Source organism: Mastomys coucha, unplaced genomic scaffold (assembly GCF_008632895.1).
Source record: "Mastomys coucha isolate ucsf_1 unplaced genomic scaffold, UCSF_Mcou_1 pScaffold2, whole genome shotgun sequence".
NCBI classification, from domain to species: domain Eukaryota; kingdom Metazoa; phylum Chordata; class Mammalia; order Rodentia; family Muridae; genus Mastomys; species Mastomys coucha.
In genome coordinates this window covers 10568122-10587774 of record NW_022196902.1, presented here as the reverse complement: position 1 = coordinate 10587774, position 19653 = coordinate 10568122, and the positions used below count along the sequence as shown (strand labels likewise).

Sequence of the window (19653 nt, the reverse complement as noted above, 5' to 3'; positions counted from 1 at the left end):
CAGCCAGCAGGTGCAGGGAATCAGCCCACATGATGAGCATTCGCGTGAATGTGGCAGGATGTCATGCTGAGGCAGACGATGAGGCTCACACTGGAAACTGCTCTGCCCTGCTGCCATTTTTCAAGGACTGCTTCTGACACTTGGGATCCTGAGCTTGTGGCATGGAGGAAAACCCAGACAAGGAATTTCAGCCGTCGGGAAAATGCTTCAGTGTCACTCGGTGTTTTTCTCAGGTGCAGCCCTAACCCACGCTGAATCTCAAGGTGCCTGAGATTTTCCAGACCTTTCTACACTGTGGAAAGAAGTGACGCTGGCTGAAAGTATCATATTACTGATTCAAGGCTGTGATCTAACAGGGAATAACACAGCTAACGAGGTCAGGACTAACACGTACTCTCAGTAAGGGTGGGTAAGTAAGAGCTAGGGGTCTCCTAGGCAGACACACAGGGCAGGCAGAGTTTCCCAGAGTCTTCGTGTGTGCGCACAGCTCAACCACATATAGACTAGGAAACGAGGAGATTATTCATTATCCAGATCCAAGGTGAAGTTGGGAACACCTCTGACAGGCAAACAACCTCAATCAACATGTTTGGTGACTGAGAGCCAAATACTCAAACCATGGTTCCACTGCAGAAGATTCTGTCCTCTCCTAAAATGAGCCTTTATTTATGGGCAGTGGGAGGGGACCCCAACTCAATTTTCAGAAACTAGTTAAAAAAAATGTTTTTATTGGTGGCTGAAATAAACAGATGAGCGTCAACATTTCTCAAGTGGTATAAGCAGCCCCTGGTTACAGTAATTTAAACCAATTCATGTCTCAGACACTGGGATGTGAGCAAGGTCACATGGGGTGAGACACACCCTCACTCCAGTCTCACAATGAACGTAGTAGTACACAAAACAACACACACCATCTGAAAATCCCTTATAAGCCAGCAGACACAGAACGCTCAGGTCAGGCAACATCCAGGCAAACACACTAAGGAAGCTAACAAAGGGGGGAAAAAGAATCATTTCAAACATCTTTTTATTCTAGGAATGGAGTGTGTTGATTAACTAAGCAATAAAATGACTGTAAGGTAGACATTGAATCTCTTTCTCAGGGAAATCAGAGCACTCTCTGTGCTTTCTTTTGCTGAGGGAAAAAAAAAATATGTAAATAAGAACCCAACAGGCAAGGTGCGCCAGCCACAACCAGCCATGAAGGTAACCTTTGCCAACTGGAGTTGTGATGCTTTGTAAAAGAAGCTCTGACCAACCGAGACTAAAGCAATACTCACCTGGGTGCAAAGACGACTTCCAGCTTATCTCAGAATGCACCCCAGGAACACTGGAAACCCAGTTTCTACCGAAACTGATGAGTTTCTGGTTACAAAGTGACAGCGAGCCTCAGGGGACAGAGGACAAAAATCAAAGGATACAGTTTACTGAAGCCTCAGCTGCCTGTGGTTGTTGCTTAAAGCTGTCCCCCAGGAAGGACAAAAAGACATGGAACTCACCCTTGCTGGCTTCCTTCCGGAACTAGACTTCTTTAAGGAGTGACCAGCTGAACTCTGACCCTCGGTCCACACTCTTTCCAACCACATAGGGAAATGTCGAGCTGTGTCTTAAGAAACCTGAGACACACAGCTTGTCATCCTGGAAATCTGACCAAGTCATCAAAGACAGGCACTCCTTACCAGAGAAAACTCCCAGCAAAGAGGAAACAATGCCAAAGAGGGCTCTTGCTTGATCTCTCCTTTCTTAGAGCCTTCTACTTCAGTACTGTCCTTCTCCTGTTATCTTCCACTCATTATGGCTCTAGCATGGTCTTTTTCCAAAAGTAAGAATGCAAGAAAATGATATGGTCGAATGCCACCTACTGTGAGACTGCTAAGGAAAATCCAAGACATGTGCCCCTCCATGTGACCTCTAATTTAAGCCATTCCCACACTGGACCTAGAAGAGGCTTGCTACTTGGTATGGCTTTCTCAGAAGGCTGATTTACTATATCTAGTAAGCAACAGAAACTCACGCAAGTCCCCACTCCGTGTATTCATGGAACATGGCATAAAATGTTCACGGGAACCAAGGGATTATCCTGGAAAGTGGAGCAGCAGACATAAGAAGTGCCAACTGGGAAAACAAATTAACAAGCTCCTTCTAGGGAAGACAGATATGCTTTGTGGAATGTAAAAGTCTGATCAGAGACATCGCACCATAGCTAGCTCCAGGCTCCTCGAGCCTCACACAAGGCCTATGCATGTACAGAAAGAGTATGGGGGTTGGTTATTAAAACATTTCCCAATCGCACGCATTAGGGCAGTGATCATCACAAATGATGCCGTTCATTGAAAAGAGTCCGAATCTAAGGTACCAGCCACCTGCCTTTCACACGGCTAAAACAAATTTAACAGTACTTTTAAAACCTCAGGCTTTACTCCAGAAACATGTCACTATAAACCCATGAGGTTGCCTAGTGAAGACAGCCTAGCGGGGCAATCTGTAGTTCCATAACTGCTCTCCTTGTGTGACTAGACAATAATTTCACTACATGCCTATCTCTTCTCATGAAGTACCTAGATGGCCTAGTTCTAATTCTCTCTGCTCTGCTCCATTTGGCCCGCCATGCCCCCATGGTCTACTGATCCTGGATTCCCATAACACCTGTGCACTGACTTACAAAATAAAGGGGAGGCACGGAGGAGGATTCAAAGAGCTGTAAATCCAGGAGGGGAAGAAAGCACGTCCTCCTGAAACCAAAAAGGACTGAGTCGGTGACTCCAAAATGGCCACGTTATTGCCAATGTCACTCCTCTGTCTGAAAATTATGCAAGGGTTCTTGTCTTATTACTGGGAAATGTCATGACCAGTTCCATTCTAATAATCTCACCCTATCCTGATTATCAAATCAATTGCTACTTTTATTGGCCATTTATGATACCTAGACAATATGTATTAATTCACGTACAGTGTTATGTGTAGTGTTCAGCCCTGATAAGCATTCACCAAATACCAGCTAATATGCTAATAAGTAGAGCTGATCTGAGAGATTCAGACATGGCTTTCAATGTAAACCTTTGATTATCTCAGGATCTGACAAAAATACTAATGGGTAGGTTCTCTGAAGGGTTACATAAATACAGTCATAGCTTATACCTGATTAGATAACCACTCCAAAGATACTTGCTTCTACACTGAAACTCTGCACTGTATGCTACCTTAATAAAAAAAAAAAGTATGCTCTGAATCACTTAGCTGCTGATAGTGAAGAAATTACAACCCAACAGCTGGTACCATTACATCCAGCCACAGGCAACTTCTAAGGCAGTGGTCCTCACCTGTAGGATGCAACAGGGAAGTCGAATCACCATCTTACAAGGGTCACATGTCAGATATCCTGCATATCATGCTTACATCACAACTCACAACAGCAGCAAAATTGCAGTTATAATGTATCAACATAATAATTGCATGATTGGGGGTCACCACAACATGAGGAATTGTATTAAAGGGTTGAAACATTAGGAAGGTTGAGAACCACTACTCTAAGGAAACACAGTATTTAAGAAAAATACACATTTTCATTTTAAAAATTGTATCTGCTAGTAATCTTTGAATAGACAGTACACCATTCCTCGGAAAGAGTTTATGTGACTGTTCCCAATCATACAATTAGCAGGTAATAGGAACAAAATGTCCACATTTGGAGCAGACACCAACATCATTCACTCCTTCACTTAAAATATATCAAGCTAGGGGAAATGTTGCTTACCAAGCTGGCGGCGCACATCTCTCCTGACTGGGAGGCGAAATTCCACTTGGAGGATATAGACAACATTGAACATAAACGCATAAAATGTATAACATATTAGATGGCGGTGAATGTTTTGGAGAGGGGAGGGGGTGGGTGATACAAAGGTCAGGAGGAGAGGGAGGCCACTGTGACCATCTAACTAACATACTAGCTGACTGCTGACTGAAAACTGCAGAGGTGACAGAGAGAGGAGCAGGTGCAAAGCTGCTCTAGGAAAGCAGAGGCAGTGGCACCACAAGAAGCATGGCCCCCTGGGAGGGGGGTGAGGGGAGAGGGCAGGAGGGGAGGGAGAGGAGGGGAGGGGAGGGGCTGGAGAGGAGACAGGCAGGAAACACTGTCAAAGGCATGGCCATTGAAGCATCTGAGAAGGAAACCTACTGGGGATTCCAAGTAGAGACCGGCATCTGCATTGCTCAGGACTGCTGTCTGTGTTAGAATCAGCCCGGCCTTCACAGTGAAAGCAAGGAAAATGGTTGAGAGAAGTCCATAATAACACTGCACCACAGCTTCTCCTCACCAGATGGTTGTCACTCCTCTCCTAACTCATCACTGCTCACTAAACTTTGCTCAATAGTCAAAATGATCAGGTGTTTCTACAACGTGCCTGATGAACGCTCACCTGAGAGCAGCCACAGCCAGCCAGCCAGCGGCAGCTTAGTTTACTAAGTGCCCAGCCTTGGCGGGAGGAGGGATACCTTTCTGTCCTAAAAGACTTGGCTGTCAAGTTCAAGAGTCAGACTAAAGTAAGCAAGTAAGTCCGAAAAAGGCAGTTACAGGGGATGAGGAAGGCAGGGAAGTAACTGAGAAGGAAGTGATCGGTGCAGCCTTAAACGGTGAATTTGGAAGGTTATATAAGAAAGGAGCAGGTACAGGGGGTGCCTGCCGCCTTCTGGGAACAGGAAGAGGAAGGAATGAGGTACGACTCCTGGATTTGTGACAGAGCAGTAAGTCCGCACACCCCCGTCACAATGGGCACCAACAGGTCAGAGCGCATAATTTTTGTGCTGTGTTAAGGGGTGGGGCCTCCAAGGAGACAGTGGTGAGCCCTACAGACTAACCTGAGTGAGTATGCAGCTTAGAAATATCACTCTGGAAGAAGGGTAGACCCAAGGATGACTCAAAATGCAACAAGAATGGAGAGAGCAGGTGAGGAGGGAAGCCCAGAAAAGAGCAGCGGGATAGCCTCCTCTACACTGCATTTCAGGGCTGCCTGGGCTACATGGTGAGACCCTGTCTCCAAAAAAAAAACCAAAAAGGAACAACAAACCTTTAACTTGGTGGGAAATAGTATAGTTTAAGAAAACCCTCAAAATTAAAGAAACAATATTGAATACTTATAAATGTATAACATTCTCAAAATTATAAAAAATAAAAAAACATCATTTCAATAAAAACTCCACAATTTAATTACCAAAAAGGGTATTTTTTACAATAAAACAAAGTACAGAGGTAACTGAGACTGCCAGCCTAAAAGGAAAAAGAAATAATCAAAGGTCAATAAATAAATAAAAAATCGAAAGCTGGGTTTGGTAGCACATACCTTTAGTGCCAGCACTTAGGAGGCAGGTGAATCTCTGTGAATTCAAGGCCACTTTGGGCTACATAGCAAGTTCCAAGCCCATCAGGGCTACATAATGAGAATCAGTCTCAATAAATAAATAAACAAAATGAAACAAAACAAAATACAGTTCTAAAAAGCTTTCATCACCTAGTAAAGATATTTCAACAATGGAAAAAAAGCAAAAATTACTCACTTTTAAGCTGAAGCCCTAGCAGAATGCGCCTTACTTCACTAGTAAGACACTTCAAGTCATTTAAGGAAGTGTCTAATCTTCAAACTAGCCACAAACTTTTTCAAGTTAAAAAAGGGAGGATATTGGTTCAAACGTCATTTCAATAAAAACTCCACAATTTAATTACCAGAAAAGGGTCATTTTTACAATAAAACAAGGTACAGAGGCAACTGAGACTGCCAGCCTAAAAGGAAAAAGAAATAATCAAAGGCCAATAAAGGGTGGTCTCCCCGGAACCGGTAAAATATTAAGGAGCACTCTCTGTCTCCTTCACGGAATGTCAGCTTCCACAGGAACTTCAGAAGGAAAGCAAGCTGGCACACACTGAGAACACTGTCTTAGCGCATTTGTTAAGAGAAAAGTCCATTTAACCACTTTCCTAACAGAGTAGCCCTCAGAATAAGAAAGCTTGCTTAGTTTGAAGCGCCAATTTGGAATGTTACTTTAACAATACTTACCAACGCCTTTTAGCCTTTCTTAATGTCAGTGCTGTTCCTGAGTCTCTCAATTTTAAAAGTGCTTTACTATTAGAAATAATAGAACCTGCCGGGCAGTGGTGGCGCACGCCTTTAATCCCAGCACTTGGGAGGCAGAGGCAGGTGGATTTCTGAGTCTGAGGCCAGCCTGGTCTACAGAGTGAGTTCCAGGACAGCCAGGGCTATACAGAGAAACCTTGTCTCGAAAAACCAAAAAGGAAAAAAAAAGGTAAGAATTTGAACTTGCTGCATTAGGTCTTGGTAAACCATTTTTCCCCATTAGAACATCTGGTCATTAGTATCCAACTGTGCACAGTGGGCCTGTTTTCTGCTACTCTCTTATAAGGAGGGATACTGGGGTAAACTGAAACATAGCTCCTACACACAATTTACATATAGCTCTTAGATGCAAAGAATTATTATCTAGTACACAAATTGTTCATGATCCCTAATACCTACAAAGGCTGCTCTCTGGGGGTTTGGGAGGGAAGGGGTTGGGGGGAGGGTTGGAAGGTGGGAAGGGGGGCATAGGGCAAGAGGTGCCAGGAAGTAAATCCAGGGCCTCACTCCTAGAAGCTGTATCTCTATCCCCCACATTTGAAATTAGAAGCACTGAAATACAGAGGAGTCAGATTTGATAATGTTACTAAGTTCAGATGATGGTAAGTAAAATCCACATGGAGAGAATAAAAATGTTATTTAAAACAAGGCTTTGCGTGTCAGTTAACCTCCCTATTTGTAGACCTGTCAGTTCCAGAATCATCAATCATGCCTCCCCTATCCAAGGGAAAGCTGGGGTGAAACAAAACGTGCCCTGGGCAATGAGAGGACACTCCGCCACCTCACCTCATTTGATTTTCTTTTAGTGAGCAGGAAAGGGAAGCACAGGATGGAGATGGGTCATTAGTTTTCCCTGAGAGCCTTCCAGTGTTCTGGTGAAGAAACGCTCCCGAAACACTGGTTAATTCCACGCTTACAGCGAGAAGACCACAGAAAACATGAAAAAGTTATTTCAGACAAAGTCCCTTTCCTGGGCCTTCTTTAAGCTAGTTGTACTTTTCCACAGTTAGTGTTTTTAGCCACCCCTCAGATGCCTTCGATGCTTTTCTGTGGAAGCAGAGACACACAGGCTGCAGTGTGGGGACCTATGCATCTCCATGTCCTCCACCCAGAATACAGTAAGCAAGGTTCCTCCCATGAGCCTTCCTCCAGTCACAGCAAAGGTTAACTACCTGGAAGCCTGCTGTGCAGCTACACTCTCACTTTCTCTCACTCCAGCATCTAATGACACTGCTCCTGATTCACTGACGAGCAATTTCCATTCTTGTTTTTATAATTAAGTTGAAGCATGCTATGCTGAAGTGGGTCACATCCCAGCAAGCACAAAAGATCTGATGACTGTTAACCACTCACTCTTACTTCCCGAAACACAAACGTCAGGACAAGAGACTTTTGCAATTCATAGGTACTGTGACAAAATAAGACTAAGTACTTAGTGGTGATTGCTTTGAACCTATGTGTATATATATGAATCTCCGGTAGCTTCACTTTTTTCAATTATATGTATATAGGGAAAGGAGAGATATGCATTTGAGTTCAGATGGCCCTATAGTCCCAAGGCAGTGTCAGATCCCCTAGAGCAGTAGTTACAGGCAGCTGTAAGCCACCTGACCTAGGTCATGGGAATGGAATTCAGGTCCTCTGCTGGAGCAGTAGGGATTCTTAACCTCTGAGCCCTTTCTTCAGCCCCACTTCAGGCAACTTTTTAAAGGTAGTAGAAAGATACCTACTGGTCACTTCTAATCTCAGAATAGAGTCTTCCAAGAAATCTCAAGCTATTATTTTATCTTAGTTTCTGGAGTGTAAGCAACAAAGTCAAAGACTATGGCTTGTTGCTTGCAGTGATACACATCTTCAAAAGTAACCATGCAAAGCCAGGCATGGTGACGCATGTCTTTAATCCTAACACTCAGGAGGCAAAGGCAGCTCTCTGTGTGTTCAAAGCCATGCTGGTCTACATAATGAGTTCCAGGACAGCAAGGGCTATGTAGAGACACTCTGTCTCAAGAAATAAGTAAATAAATAGCATCCCCCAAAGTTAGCCATGTGAGAACTTGCATTGTTACTGTTACTGAGCAGCCTAGAGACTCATTTAAAAGGGCCTTCTACTGTGCAAAACGAGTGGATGTGTTATTCAACTTAGTATCCACCAAGGACCCAGTGGGTTGGCTATGCTTCTTAAGAAGTGTTACCTGGTAACAGTGGGCAACAACAGACAGTCTATCCTTGATGCAGCTTGGAACTGGAAGAAGGACCTGCAAAGCCAGCCTCCCCAGACCCTACAGGGCACAAGCAAGGTTGACTTTCCCAGTGACCACTGCCCCACCTCCATCTGTCAGGGCTGAAGGGGAGGGGGCGGGGAGAAAAGGACAAGAGTTTTTCAAAAACGTCCATCAATCAAAAGTCTACTCATGTTCTAGGAGTTAGAGATGGAAGTCCCTCACACTCCCGTCATAGCAGAAACTCCTAGGTGCTTTTATATCTGTGACCCTATCTTAACGGTCACCTACTGCAGTGGCTGCTAATCCAAGGAATACACATTCACATCAGAATAACAACCAAAGCTTTGCATGCATTTCCTTAAAGATGGTTCCTCTTTTGATTGGCTAGTATAAACAAGTGTCATTTCGATGTCTCTGCAGAGGAAAGAGTTATGATGAATAAAGACCAACTGTCAGAACATGCCCCTAAGACAATCTGTCAAGGATGAGAGCCAGACATAGAAACAATATAATTCTGTGATTTGTAATATACGGGCAGCCTTTTACAGATTTCCCCTAACCTCATATGTCAAAATGATAATATTTTATTCTGGGGCAATTATTTCTAAGAACCTATAAAGTGTACACACTGTAGTGAGCCCGCATTTAGGTACAGGAGGCTACAGTGCCCCTGTTACATGAAGGGACAAAAGGAACGGATCATAAATAAACAAGTCCTGCCTTCCTTTAGAACGTGCCCTGGCCCTTCACAATGACTTCTTTATTTCCTACAAGTCAAGTATACACTGCTTGCTTCACTTTCCAACTAAACCAAAGGCATACAAATTCAGTCTCTCTCCCTTTAATGTTAACTTCCATGAACCATGGACAGTGAGAGTCCTAAAGAAAGCCACAGGGTCACACGAATACACCCTTCAAGAGAAACCTGATAGCAGTTGGTTTGAAGCAAAGTAAGTTCTGAGAAGCAACTTCTGGCAAAGGCTAAAGGGAGTCAAAAGTGTACCCCCTTGTAACCACAGCACCATGGTGTCCACCCTACACACTCGCTTGGTTCAAACATTACCAAAACCACAGGTTGTCCCTGGTCTAGAAAAGGACTACACAGATGTGAACTACCCAGCTTCATCCAGACAGCAGATGCCTGTTTCCATGCTGGCAATTATACAGTATGAACTCAAAGCCAGGTTTTAAAGCTCAGCATGGGTAGACCACTGGTAACCAACTCCTCGATACAATAAACAACTGACATCTTCAAAAAATATTAACCAGCCCTTCCTCTGCCAGTTCAACAGGCAAACACAATCGAGTTAACACCCATTGTCCTTGCAAATAGCTGTTTTGATTCTCAGAGTGTGCAGTGACCATGTACCCAGAAGCATGCAGGTTAGTTAATTCTCACATTTCTGCAGTTTGGGTTCCCAAAGGAGAGGGAAGAATAGGTTCCTGAGATGGCCCAGCAAGGTTTCTCTTGGCAGAGGGAGAACTGTGAACAAGTCACACACGGTCCTGGCAGTGTCTGGACTAGGCTCCTTTGTAACACACAGGAGTGCTTCCCTGCTGGACTCTGGACAAAATCCAACCAAGAAACCATTTCGGAGCTAAACAGTTCAGTCGCTACAGCAGACATCCTAATTGGCAGACGTCAGAAATTCTATACAGAAAATAGGGAGGGAGTGTTATAAAATACTAGGATGCACCCCTGTCTTCCAGCAGGACTATAGTGTTCCTTACCTTCCAGGGGGGTCTAACATACTAATCCTGAGAACCAGCACTGGTCCGACGAGGAACTTGACAGAAATCCAAAACTCTTTTAGCCAAGGTAAACCCCTTGTGTCCTTTTTCCTCCGTGTCACACTCAATACCTGTCTAAGTCACACATTCACCAAACTCATTCATCTTCTCAGAAGAACGCTGCAAAGAGACCCTTGACAGCCCCCCCCCCCACCAAGCTTTCTCAGAGCAGTTTCAAGAACGAGCTCACGACTTGCCCCAGACCAGATGAACCCATCTGAGTGATACCTAAGTCACAGTCGAGCTTGGGCTGGGGAAGGGAGGGAGAGCGCCCGCAGCACACACAGCTATTTAACCTTCTTGGAAGGCTACACAGTCTCAAGCTGGATCTTGGCAGAACCGTTTTATTTTAGACGTGTAAACAAATGAATGGTGCTTAGTTCTAGCACAAAAACTTCTCCTGATGGAGCAGGAGAAGACATGACAGGACAGCAATGGCAGGAACAAAGAATTCTATAGAACAAACTTTTAAAAAGATGTTTAAATTAAGAATAAAATAAAGTCACCTTTTCTGGGCTGGGTCCTGTATATCCAGTTCTCATCATCTGCTTCCACCTGCTGCCCACAAACGGACAGCTCTCCATCACTGCGAAACAGCCTCTTTGTCTGCCTGGACAGGGAGGAGAAATTTATCCAACTCACAGCACGTGAGAGGGAGCCTGGGCTTGCCTTGATTCTGAAGGAACCTGAGGAGCCTTCCTTTTTCATCTTCTTTCACATCAAAATCCTCTAGAGACAAAGGGCAGCCCAACAAACAAAATGCTGGCTTTTTAGAATTGGCCCGGATCCTTGAAAGGGGCCTGCCCCTTCCCACTTAACCAGACAAGGCTGAGAGGCAGGCAGGCTTTGTGCTTCTGCGTGCCGATTAAAAGGAAAATGAAGGATTAAAGAATTAAAAAAAAAAAAAGGTTTACTCTAGCCACATTGTAGCACCAATTTCTGGTGGAAGGTCCACAGGCAAAAATAAAAATAATAAGAAATACATAGAAGTACAAGCTTTAGAAAAAGAAACAGTACAGTCATTTCAGACACACTTGCCAAGACTTTGCGAAGGAGAGCCAAGGTACCCCGACTCTTGGCTGTATGGCTAGCATCACTAAATGGAATCCTACGCCTCTCCAGGGCATCTTTCCTTCTAAAGGCAGAAAGCCAGGCTCTGGAGCTAACTCCTCACCCTGCAGAAAAAGATCCAGCGTCAAGCAGGCCCCCAGTTTAAAGTTCACCCACACAGGTTACTCAGGAGAAATCAAAGGGTTCGGCTCTGTTGTCTCGGCACAGGGCAGGATCATAAACCGCCCACTTGCCCTCCTTCCCGTCTGGGAAGCGCTCCTAGCCGCAGGACTCCACAAACAATAAAACAGGCTGCGTGGCTATCGCTTGGATTACAGAGTAAGCACTCCTGCGAAAGATGATAGGCTTGCCCGACACTGAAGGCACCTCATTGGCGACAGAGAGCCCCGCCCCTCCACAGACCATACTTCAGTGGTAGCTCAAACTTCTGAACTCCTACAAAGCAATAGAAAAGCAAGCCTGTGCAGAATGTAGACATCTCTCTGCACATCACAAAAAGAACTTGATTGCCGACTATTGGACCCACTTCTGAAAAAGTGTGGTCACCAGAAGCCCTTTTAATGCGGTTTCTAGTCCCGCATTCCGGGGGTGGGGGTGGGGACACAGGTTAAGGAATGCCAGGATCAAGGATAAGCTAAGCAGTTTCACTTCACTTCCTGCTTTCAGAAAAGGTGAAATGCAGCCATGTTTGCACCTGTTCCTGCCTCCCCTTCTGCCACAAGCGGGCAGAATATGGGGCCAAGCACACCCCATCAGGCTGGCCCCAGGAGACAATACTCCTCTGCCTTTCAATGGCCACCCAATCAGAGAGAATTCTATCTAGGGTGAAAAAAACCACTACCAACAACAAAAACACGACGCTAAAGCAATCAGCTGCTGATAAAAGCAAAGAACCTAGAAACCCAACCTTGCAATGCATTGCACGCCCCGCCCCAGTTTCTTGGGGTGCCCTGGTCCCAAACAGCAGCATGGGGGGGGCAGAGTGAAACTCAGTGAGGCAGACAGCAACAAGCAAAGAATCAGTCATATAAACACTAACAAGTTTACTGCAAAATAAACTGATTAGAGGTTCTAAAAGCAGCTGGGCAGAGGCAAATGCCTTTGATCCTAGCACACAGGAAGTAAAGGCAGGAGGCTCTTCTAGTTCAAGGCCAGCCTGGTCTACGAGTTGAGTTCCAGGACAGCCAGGGCTACACAGGGAAACCCTGTTTAGAACAAAAAATTCTAAAGGCAAACTTTGTGTCACAAGTCTGTTCCAATTCTCCAAGACTGAAAGAAAGGTTTCTTCAAGCATGCCAGGGCTGGGGTGTTCACTGAAGATAATACAGAGCAAAGTGTCCCTAAGGCAGTAGTAGATTCTCATGCTACACAAAAAGACACAGGGACTGAAGAGCCAACTGAGAAAACAGTCCTTGGCATTGATGAGGTCAGAAAAGCTAAAGGGTTCTCAAGACACCTAAATGTTGCCGAAATCCCTCAAGTTCCAGAAGGAGAAACCCAAACCCAAACCCATACATACCCCATGCCAGAGCAGTGGTCAGGGATGGGAAGCAGGTTATACATGTATCAGATACCACTGCGTCTAAAGTTCACGCCAACCGGGTGTGCTGGTTCTACCTACCTCAGTTCTTCATTTTCAATGATGTGTCTAGTGTCTACACTGACCATTATTACAAGTACAGAGACAATAGAGTTGTCAGGCCCAGTGGTACACACCCATCCTCCTGGTACTTTAGAGGTGAAGGCAGAGGACTGTCTTCCACTATAAATAGAGCAGCCAGCCTGGGTATGTGACATCCAGTCTCATGAGAACAACAAGTAAAAAGAATTAAAAATACAAAAAAAATGAGGAATTTTTAAAAAGCACCTCAGAAAAATGGAAGAGCTCTCAATGCTGCTTAGCCTGACAACTTCGGCGGGACCGCTCCCTAATACCTACTTCTGCCGTCTAAGAACGCATGGGCCCCAGACGATGTGCACAATTCTCTCCAGCTTGCTACCCACACCTTGTTTATAGCTGCACTGTAATTCACAGCTGTAACTTAAAGGTATCTAAGCTTCCCAGTGAAGCCCTTGCTGTCCCTGATACAGCTGAATCCTCATCAACAGGCCTCTGTGTGTGCAGTCTCAGTGCGCCCAGTCCGGTAACCAGCATACACTCCTTACACGTCCCAGCTTGCACACTCCAGCAAGAACCTAAAAACTCACTGCAAGCAACCAAGAGAAATAACTGGCCTACGAGAGCCAAGACTCGAGACTGTCTCTTAAAGTTGTTTATATTTATACAGATAGGTGAAGTTATTTAAAAAAAAAAAAAACAATTTTACCCTAAATGTAGGCACACTAACAAACTGGATTTCTAGAAACTGTTCCTACAAATTACAAAACAGAATTGATTAACTGATCCTCCATGTACTGAGTCATCTATGGCCTAGGTCAGTGGTTTTCAATCTGTGGGTGTTGATCTCTTTGGGGTCACATATCAAATATACTATATATCAGATATTTACATTATGATTCATAACAGTAGCAAAATAAGAGTTATGAAGCAGCAATGAAATCATTTTATGGTTGGGGATCTCCATAACACGAGGACTGAGTTAAAGGGTCATGGCATTAGGAAGGTTGAGAACCACTGGCCTAGACGATTAAATATTTATTTGCTAATACAAAGAAAATCACAAACATTAATTTAACAATTGGATCAAACTTGCTATTGGCCAACAGCAAATACAATGGTTCTAGGCAGCCCTGGAGGTCACAGCTTTATTCACGCTCCATGTGGGTTCCAGTTATCTTAGAAGAACCTAAGTGGGCTGCTTCAGAAGCTACCACACTCATTCAAATTATATTCATTTAGCAACTACAAAGAACACATACCTTAATCAATGGACCCAGGGCCATGGGTACTGTGTACCTCACACATCACACACAGTGTGGTAATCTTCACAATATTGCTATTGAGGACTTGGGTACCTTTCATTGGCTTTCTCAAATAACCAGTCAGAATCTTCAGCATTTCAAAATGTCATAATTTAACACACACACACACACACACACCCGTGAAAGGCTATGAGACGGGTATTCTCAGACCTTTTAAACAGACCTGGTGAACAGATTTGGTTCTGCTCCTCACTGTATTGGGTCTTCCCGTGTATCCTCCTGCCAGCAAGCTGCCACACTGCAAGGGCTGCCGCCATCATCGTGTGTGTGTGTGTGTGTGTGTGTGTGTGTGTGTGTGTGTGTGTGTGTACTGCTCCCTACCACTTTGCCGAGGCTGTGCTTCAGGCACCAGGAAAGCAGATAAACAAGCTCGCTGAAATTATATGTTTATCGGAAGTCTGAGGCCTCACAGAATGCGCTGCTTTATACAAGGCTTTGTCACAGCTGCCTCCCTCCCTCGGGCTCCTTTATCCTTTACTTCTGTGACTGAAGCCCAAAGGTCAGATGGCTGATGATGATGCCAGGATGGATCTGTATCAAGCTCACGACTGATTGTCTCTTTTATATTAAGTCTTGCCCCTTTTGGGTCACTTGTCAATCACTACTAATAATACTAGGAGAAAATGTATTATTTCAGGAATAATTTAAAAAATAAAGTTATCTACAAAAACTGAGGCGCACCAAAACATTATCAGGGAAAGCTCTACAGCCTGAGTCAATGCCCATGAATTTAAAGACATTTATTTTTTTACCAAGAGTCAATGGGATAGGGTGGATCCATTTAGAAGCCTTTTGCTTTTCAAGTATCAATATATACCAACATCCTTAAAATGGAAGGGAGTCAATGTAAAGTTCTCCATGTAATAAAAATTGTTAAACAAGGCAGGATATACTGTGAAACAAACCCCTCCTCTAATCAGGCATGAAATTACCCTACTTGCCATCTGTGGAAAATGCCAGCCAAGAGGAGGAATTCATTTCAAGTGCCATGAGTTCTTTTGGCTTCTAAGTGACTTCTAATTTCCATGTGTACCTCATCTGCTCTGTTGAAGCAAGGAGGGAAGGAGGGCCCACTAGAGAACAGTGCTGGGTTGTAGGCTGGGTGGGTATGCTTGGTCACCCTGGACAGTGATAGGGAGCCAATCTGAAGGCTTTAGAACAGAGACAAAAGGGGCAGGAGGCACGCACAGCAGTAGACAGCTTGAACTGGGGGAGGGAGAGAACGGCACAATGTGTCCCTTATCATATCACCACCCAAATCTCCCAGACGACCCTCAGGGACCTTTTACTTCTGGGACAGGGTACAATAGGTTTCCAACTGTCACTTCTTATGAATAATTAAAGAGCAGAGTTAAGTGAAAATCTTTCTAGGCAGTAGTTTGCACACACTAATAATTCAAGTCTACCTCCACGGAGGAACTGTGAGCCAGTTCCTGTTAGTCTGACTTGAGGAATGGGTGCTTGGTTTTTGCTTGGTTAGTACGGTGTTTGTTTAGGTGAAGCGGGGCTTTAAGGAGTCCAGGTTAGGCTCAAACTCCATACATAGCCAAGATTGACCTGGAACTTCTCATCTACCTTTCTGTTTCTCCCAAGTCCTGGGATGGCCCCAGTTGCCTGTATCTAAGAAACAAACCAAAAACACAAAGGCAAGGTCATGTCATTCCCACGGCCACACCCTCAGGACACTGAATTCTCCTTCCTTTACCACGCTCACCTACCACTGCATCACTGTTCAAAAGCAACAAATATTGGCTCTGGGAGTGGGGGGGTGGGGGGGGTTGGTAATGCCTGTAATCTCAACACTCAGAAGATAGATAGGCAAGGGGGATCGGAATCCCAACACTCAGAAGATAGGCAAGGGGGATCGGAAGCTCATGGTTGTCCTTGCCTGACAGGGAGCTTCAGACCTGTTGTGATTTATAAAAAAGAAAGAACCGGGATATGCTTGCTAGAGGCATGGTATGGTGAGGTAGAAGAGGATGCCTCTGCAGGCCCATGCTGAGGCATCCCTTCCCCCTGAGGTACCTGACACACTACTATGGATATAGTATAGAATAGAGTTTATTTAGGGCATGGGGAGGAGAGTTGAGGATGGGGATGTGGAGGAATAGACAGAGAGGAGGCTGGCCAGGAACATGTAGAGAGGAGGGGGGAGAGGAATGGGGACAGAAGGGACAGAGAGGGTAATAGAGTAAGAGAGAGTAAGAGACAGAGGAGGGGGCAAGCAGCCCTTTTATAGTGAGTCAGGCATACCTGTTGCCAGGAAACTGTGGGGTGGAGCCTAGAAGGAATGCTAACAAGACCAGCCTTGGCTACAATAGTCCGGGTCTTAAAATAAAATGCAAACTGGACCTGTAGTCTCCAACCCAACACACTAGGTGTCAAGACAGGAAAATCAGAACTTCTGTGCCAACTTGGGCTAAAAGGTCCAGCTTTAGAAGGCATTTGTTCCTTTGTATGAACGAGTAATGCTGTTTTGACATGAAGAGACTACACATTTGTCTACCATTCCACATCTGTGAGTCAGAAAAGGCTTGAAGATCTGACACCCTGAGCCTTACCCCTCTGGTCCCATGGGATCACTTGATACAGGAACAATATGGCAGTGTCAGTGCCCTGGGTCCCCTGAGGTGAAGCACACTGTAAGGAATAACATCAGCAGTGCGACACAGGATGCAGGTGACAGAGCACGGAGGCCATCAGAGGTGGTGAAGCAGTCAACAGCCAAAATGTCAAAGCCAAAGTCTGTACCAAGGGGTTCAGGTGAGAAAATTCCCTAAAACCTAGTATCAGCATTGGGATTTTTTCAGACATAAAGGTCAAGGGTAAAACTCCTGAACAGAAAGTCTAAGCAATCGTTGAGAATCTTGACTTGGTTGTTGTGAAAGCTTCTGGGCTCTGTAGTGACAGCTACAGTTACTAATGTTTCTTCCCTACTCAGTTAGCTTCTTATAAGGCTATGAAACACAGAGGTCACAGAGGATCTTACTAAAATACACAGTCAGATTCAGATCTGAGGAAGGGCCTGAAATTCTGAACTCCAAAAAGCAGCTAGATGGTAAACAGTGTCCAGATCACCTTGGAGCCAACAAACCCTGAAGCAGAGGGGCTCCCTGGGAAGGACTGAACAACGGAGCCGTCCATCCATTTCCATGGGCCATATTTTTAAGTTTATGTTTCAAGATAAAGATATAATCAGACTGTCAAGGTGATCAATCCTTTATCACCAAATCTCCAAAATCAAAAGTTAAGCTTACCAGGATAATCTGAATTTAAAGACTGAGTGAATAATAAAACCTCATTACTCACACCGATACACTGCTTCATTTCAGAAAAGACTCCATGCCTGTCTTAGTTTGTCCAGATGCAAATACATGCTCTCAACTACCAAAACTCCGCAATTGAGAGCCCTATCCCAGTAATTGTTGCAGTGAATGCTAAAGCAAAATTAGAAAAGAAGCCTCACTTTCCCCTTGGTTCTCCAAAGAGATGGGCAGGGGCCCCTCGGCTGTGTCAGGGGAAAACAACAGATCAGAAGCAGTGGAAAGTTCTTTTGGTTGGTTTGCTTTTGGCTTCCCCCACCCCCTGTAGATGTTTCTGACAGAAGGGTTTCCAGTCACCATTCCGTTTTGTTCTAGCATTCTAACTACATTCACCATGGCTCACCCAGCACCCTGTGTCAGCTGGGTTTGTCACAGGCTTGCTTTCAATTCAGCCAGTTTTCAGTACACTTCTGTTCCAAGTCAGAAACACAACCGCACCACAGCAACACCAGCAGTGATCCGAGAGAGCAAGGCAGACCTAACAGTGCCATTCATCAGAACTGGATACAAAGTGCTGAAAATGCTTTTGATTGTTGTCACTCAGGACTCAGACTCCTGTCAGGTGGGTTTGCGCACCTTGACTAGCACAGCAGAAGGATCTCGAACACAAGGCCAGCTCAAGCTACACTGGGAGACTCCCATCTCAAAACCCACAAACCAAGCGAACCTAAATTCAAGTTTGGCTCCAAATAAATAAATATAGAGAAATACAATATGTATAGTTGGGATGAGGGTAAAACTGCCTAGGCCTCAGTTTTTATCAGCTTGTGAGTCATCTCCAGGGTCAGGGGAAAAGAGGCCAAGTAAAGGAATCCATTCAAGTATGTATTGATCCCCCGCTAGGAAATAAGCCAGGCTGTAAAATAGGAAAGATAGGTTCTAGCTCAGAGGGAAAAAATGTTTATTACAGCATACAAATATTCACAGTTCCTTGGAGCATAACAAAAAGTGGGTGGGAAGACAAGCAAAGCCTTGAGGTGAGGCCCTGGAGTTTATTTATTGGGAGGAGTTTCTTGTGGTTAGAGAGCTTTGCTCCATGGATGGTGCTTTGGTACAGCAGGTCTCTGGTGTGGGTGCTGGGGAATGGAGGAAGACTTGATTTGCAGTATTTGCCAGTTTCCATGGATTATAAAGAAGGTCAATTTCAAGCTGGCAATAATTTACAACCAGCTGCTAAAATCCTGAAAAGAACTGGCTATCATACCATGGAATTTAGCCAGCAGACACTTTAGCAAAAACAATGACTTGATAGAACATAAACCACAGTACAATTGCTTGGTTTTTGTAGTCCAGGTAGGTGGGCAATGCCTGCATGACCTTATATGGGGAGAGTGAATACATCTCTGACTGGATTATGTAACTCCAGTTCCAGAGAATGCAGCACCTTCCTCTGGCCTCTGCAGGCACCTGCACACAATGCTACACACATATATACACATAAAATAAATTAAATAAATAAATCTTTAATAAAAAAAAATTTAGATGAGGCTATTATCCTGGGTTCTCTTGGGTGAGCACTTAATGAAAGCTCATGCATCCTTCCCACACTGTGTAAGAGGGAGATAAAGAAGGTAAGCATAAAGGCGGAGAGGAAGGGATTCCACCCTGGGCGCTGGGGCTGGAAGCTGGGCGAAGTGATGCAGGGAGCTGGAGCCTTGGGGGTGGGGTGGGGCTATAGAAAGCACCGCCCTCCTGCCCCCAGGACTGCAGAGAGTAGCGCACTTCCTTGCTTTAAGCTATCAAGCATGAGAGAGATTTTGTTTTTGTTTCCAAGAGAGCATTTTTGTTTTGGGTTTTTGGTTTTTTCTCTGTGTAGCCCTGGCAGTCCTGGAACTCAGCTCTGCACACCAGGCTAGCCTCAAACTTAGGGATCCACCTGCCTCTGCCACCCAAGGCACGTGTCACCTCCTGAAGTCTGTCTGCTTTTGTGGAAATTTGAGGGAGATTCTCACAGCGGCATCAGAAAGCAAGCAAGGAAGTACTGAAGAGGATCTACAAGTGCTTAGATCTTTACCAAGGTCTATACAAAGAAATCTGAGAATGTGCGCGTGTGTGTGTGTGTGTGTGTGTGCGTGTGTGTGTGTGTGCGCGCGCGCGTGTGTGTGCGCGTGCGTGTGTGCGCGTGTGTGCGTGTGTGTGTGCGTGTGTGCGCGTGTGTGCGTGTGTGTGCGTTTGTGC

General features: G+C 44.9%; 1 protein-coding gene across 7 annotated transcripts in view; it reads right to left on the bottom strand.

The window, feature by feature from the left end:
* Nhsl1 (NHS like 1) overlaps window positions 1-19653 on the bottom strand; it is a 232848-nt gene that overhangs the window by 124351 nt on the left and 88844 nt on the right. For 2 of the 7 annotated variants that reach the window (XM_031380506.1, XM_031380509.1), the window contains exon 1: window positions 10645-11499. The exons of the other annotated variants lie outside the window; for them this stretch is intronic. In XM_031380506.1, the coding sequence (XP_031236366.1) occupies window positions 10645-10846 (202 nt within the window). In that variant the 5' untranslated portion in view covers window positions 10847-11499. Of the gene's footprint in view, window positions 1-10644; window positions 11500-19653 lie in introns of those variants that run through there. 7 annotated transcript variants of the gene reach the window in all.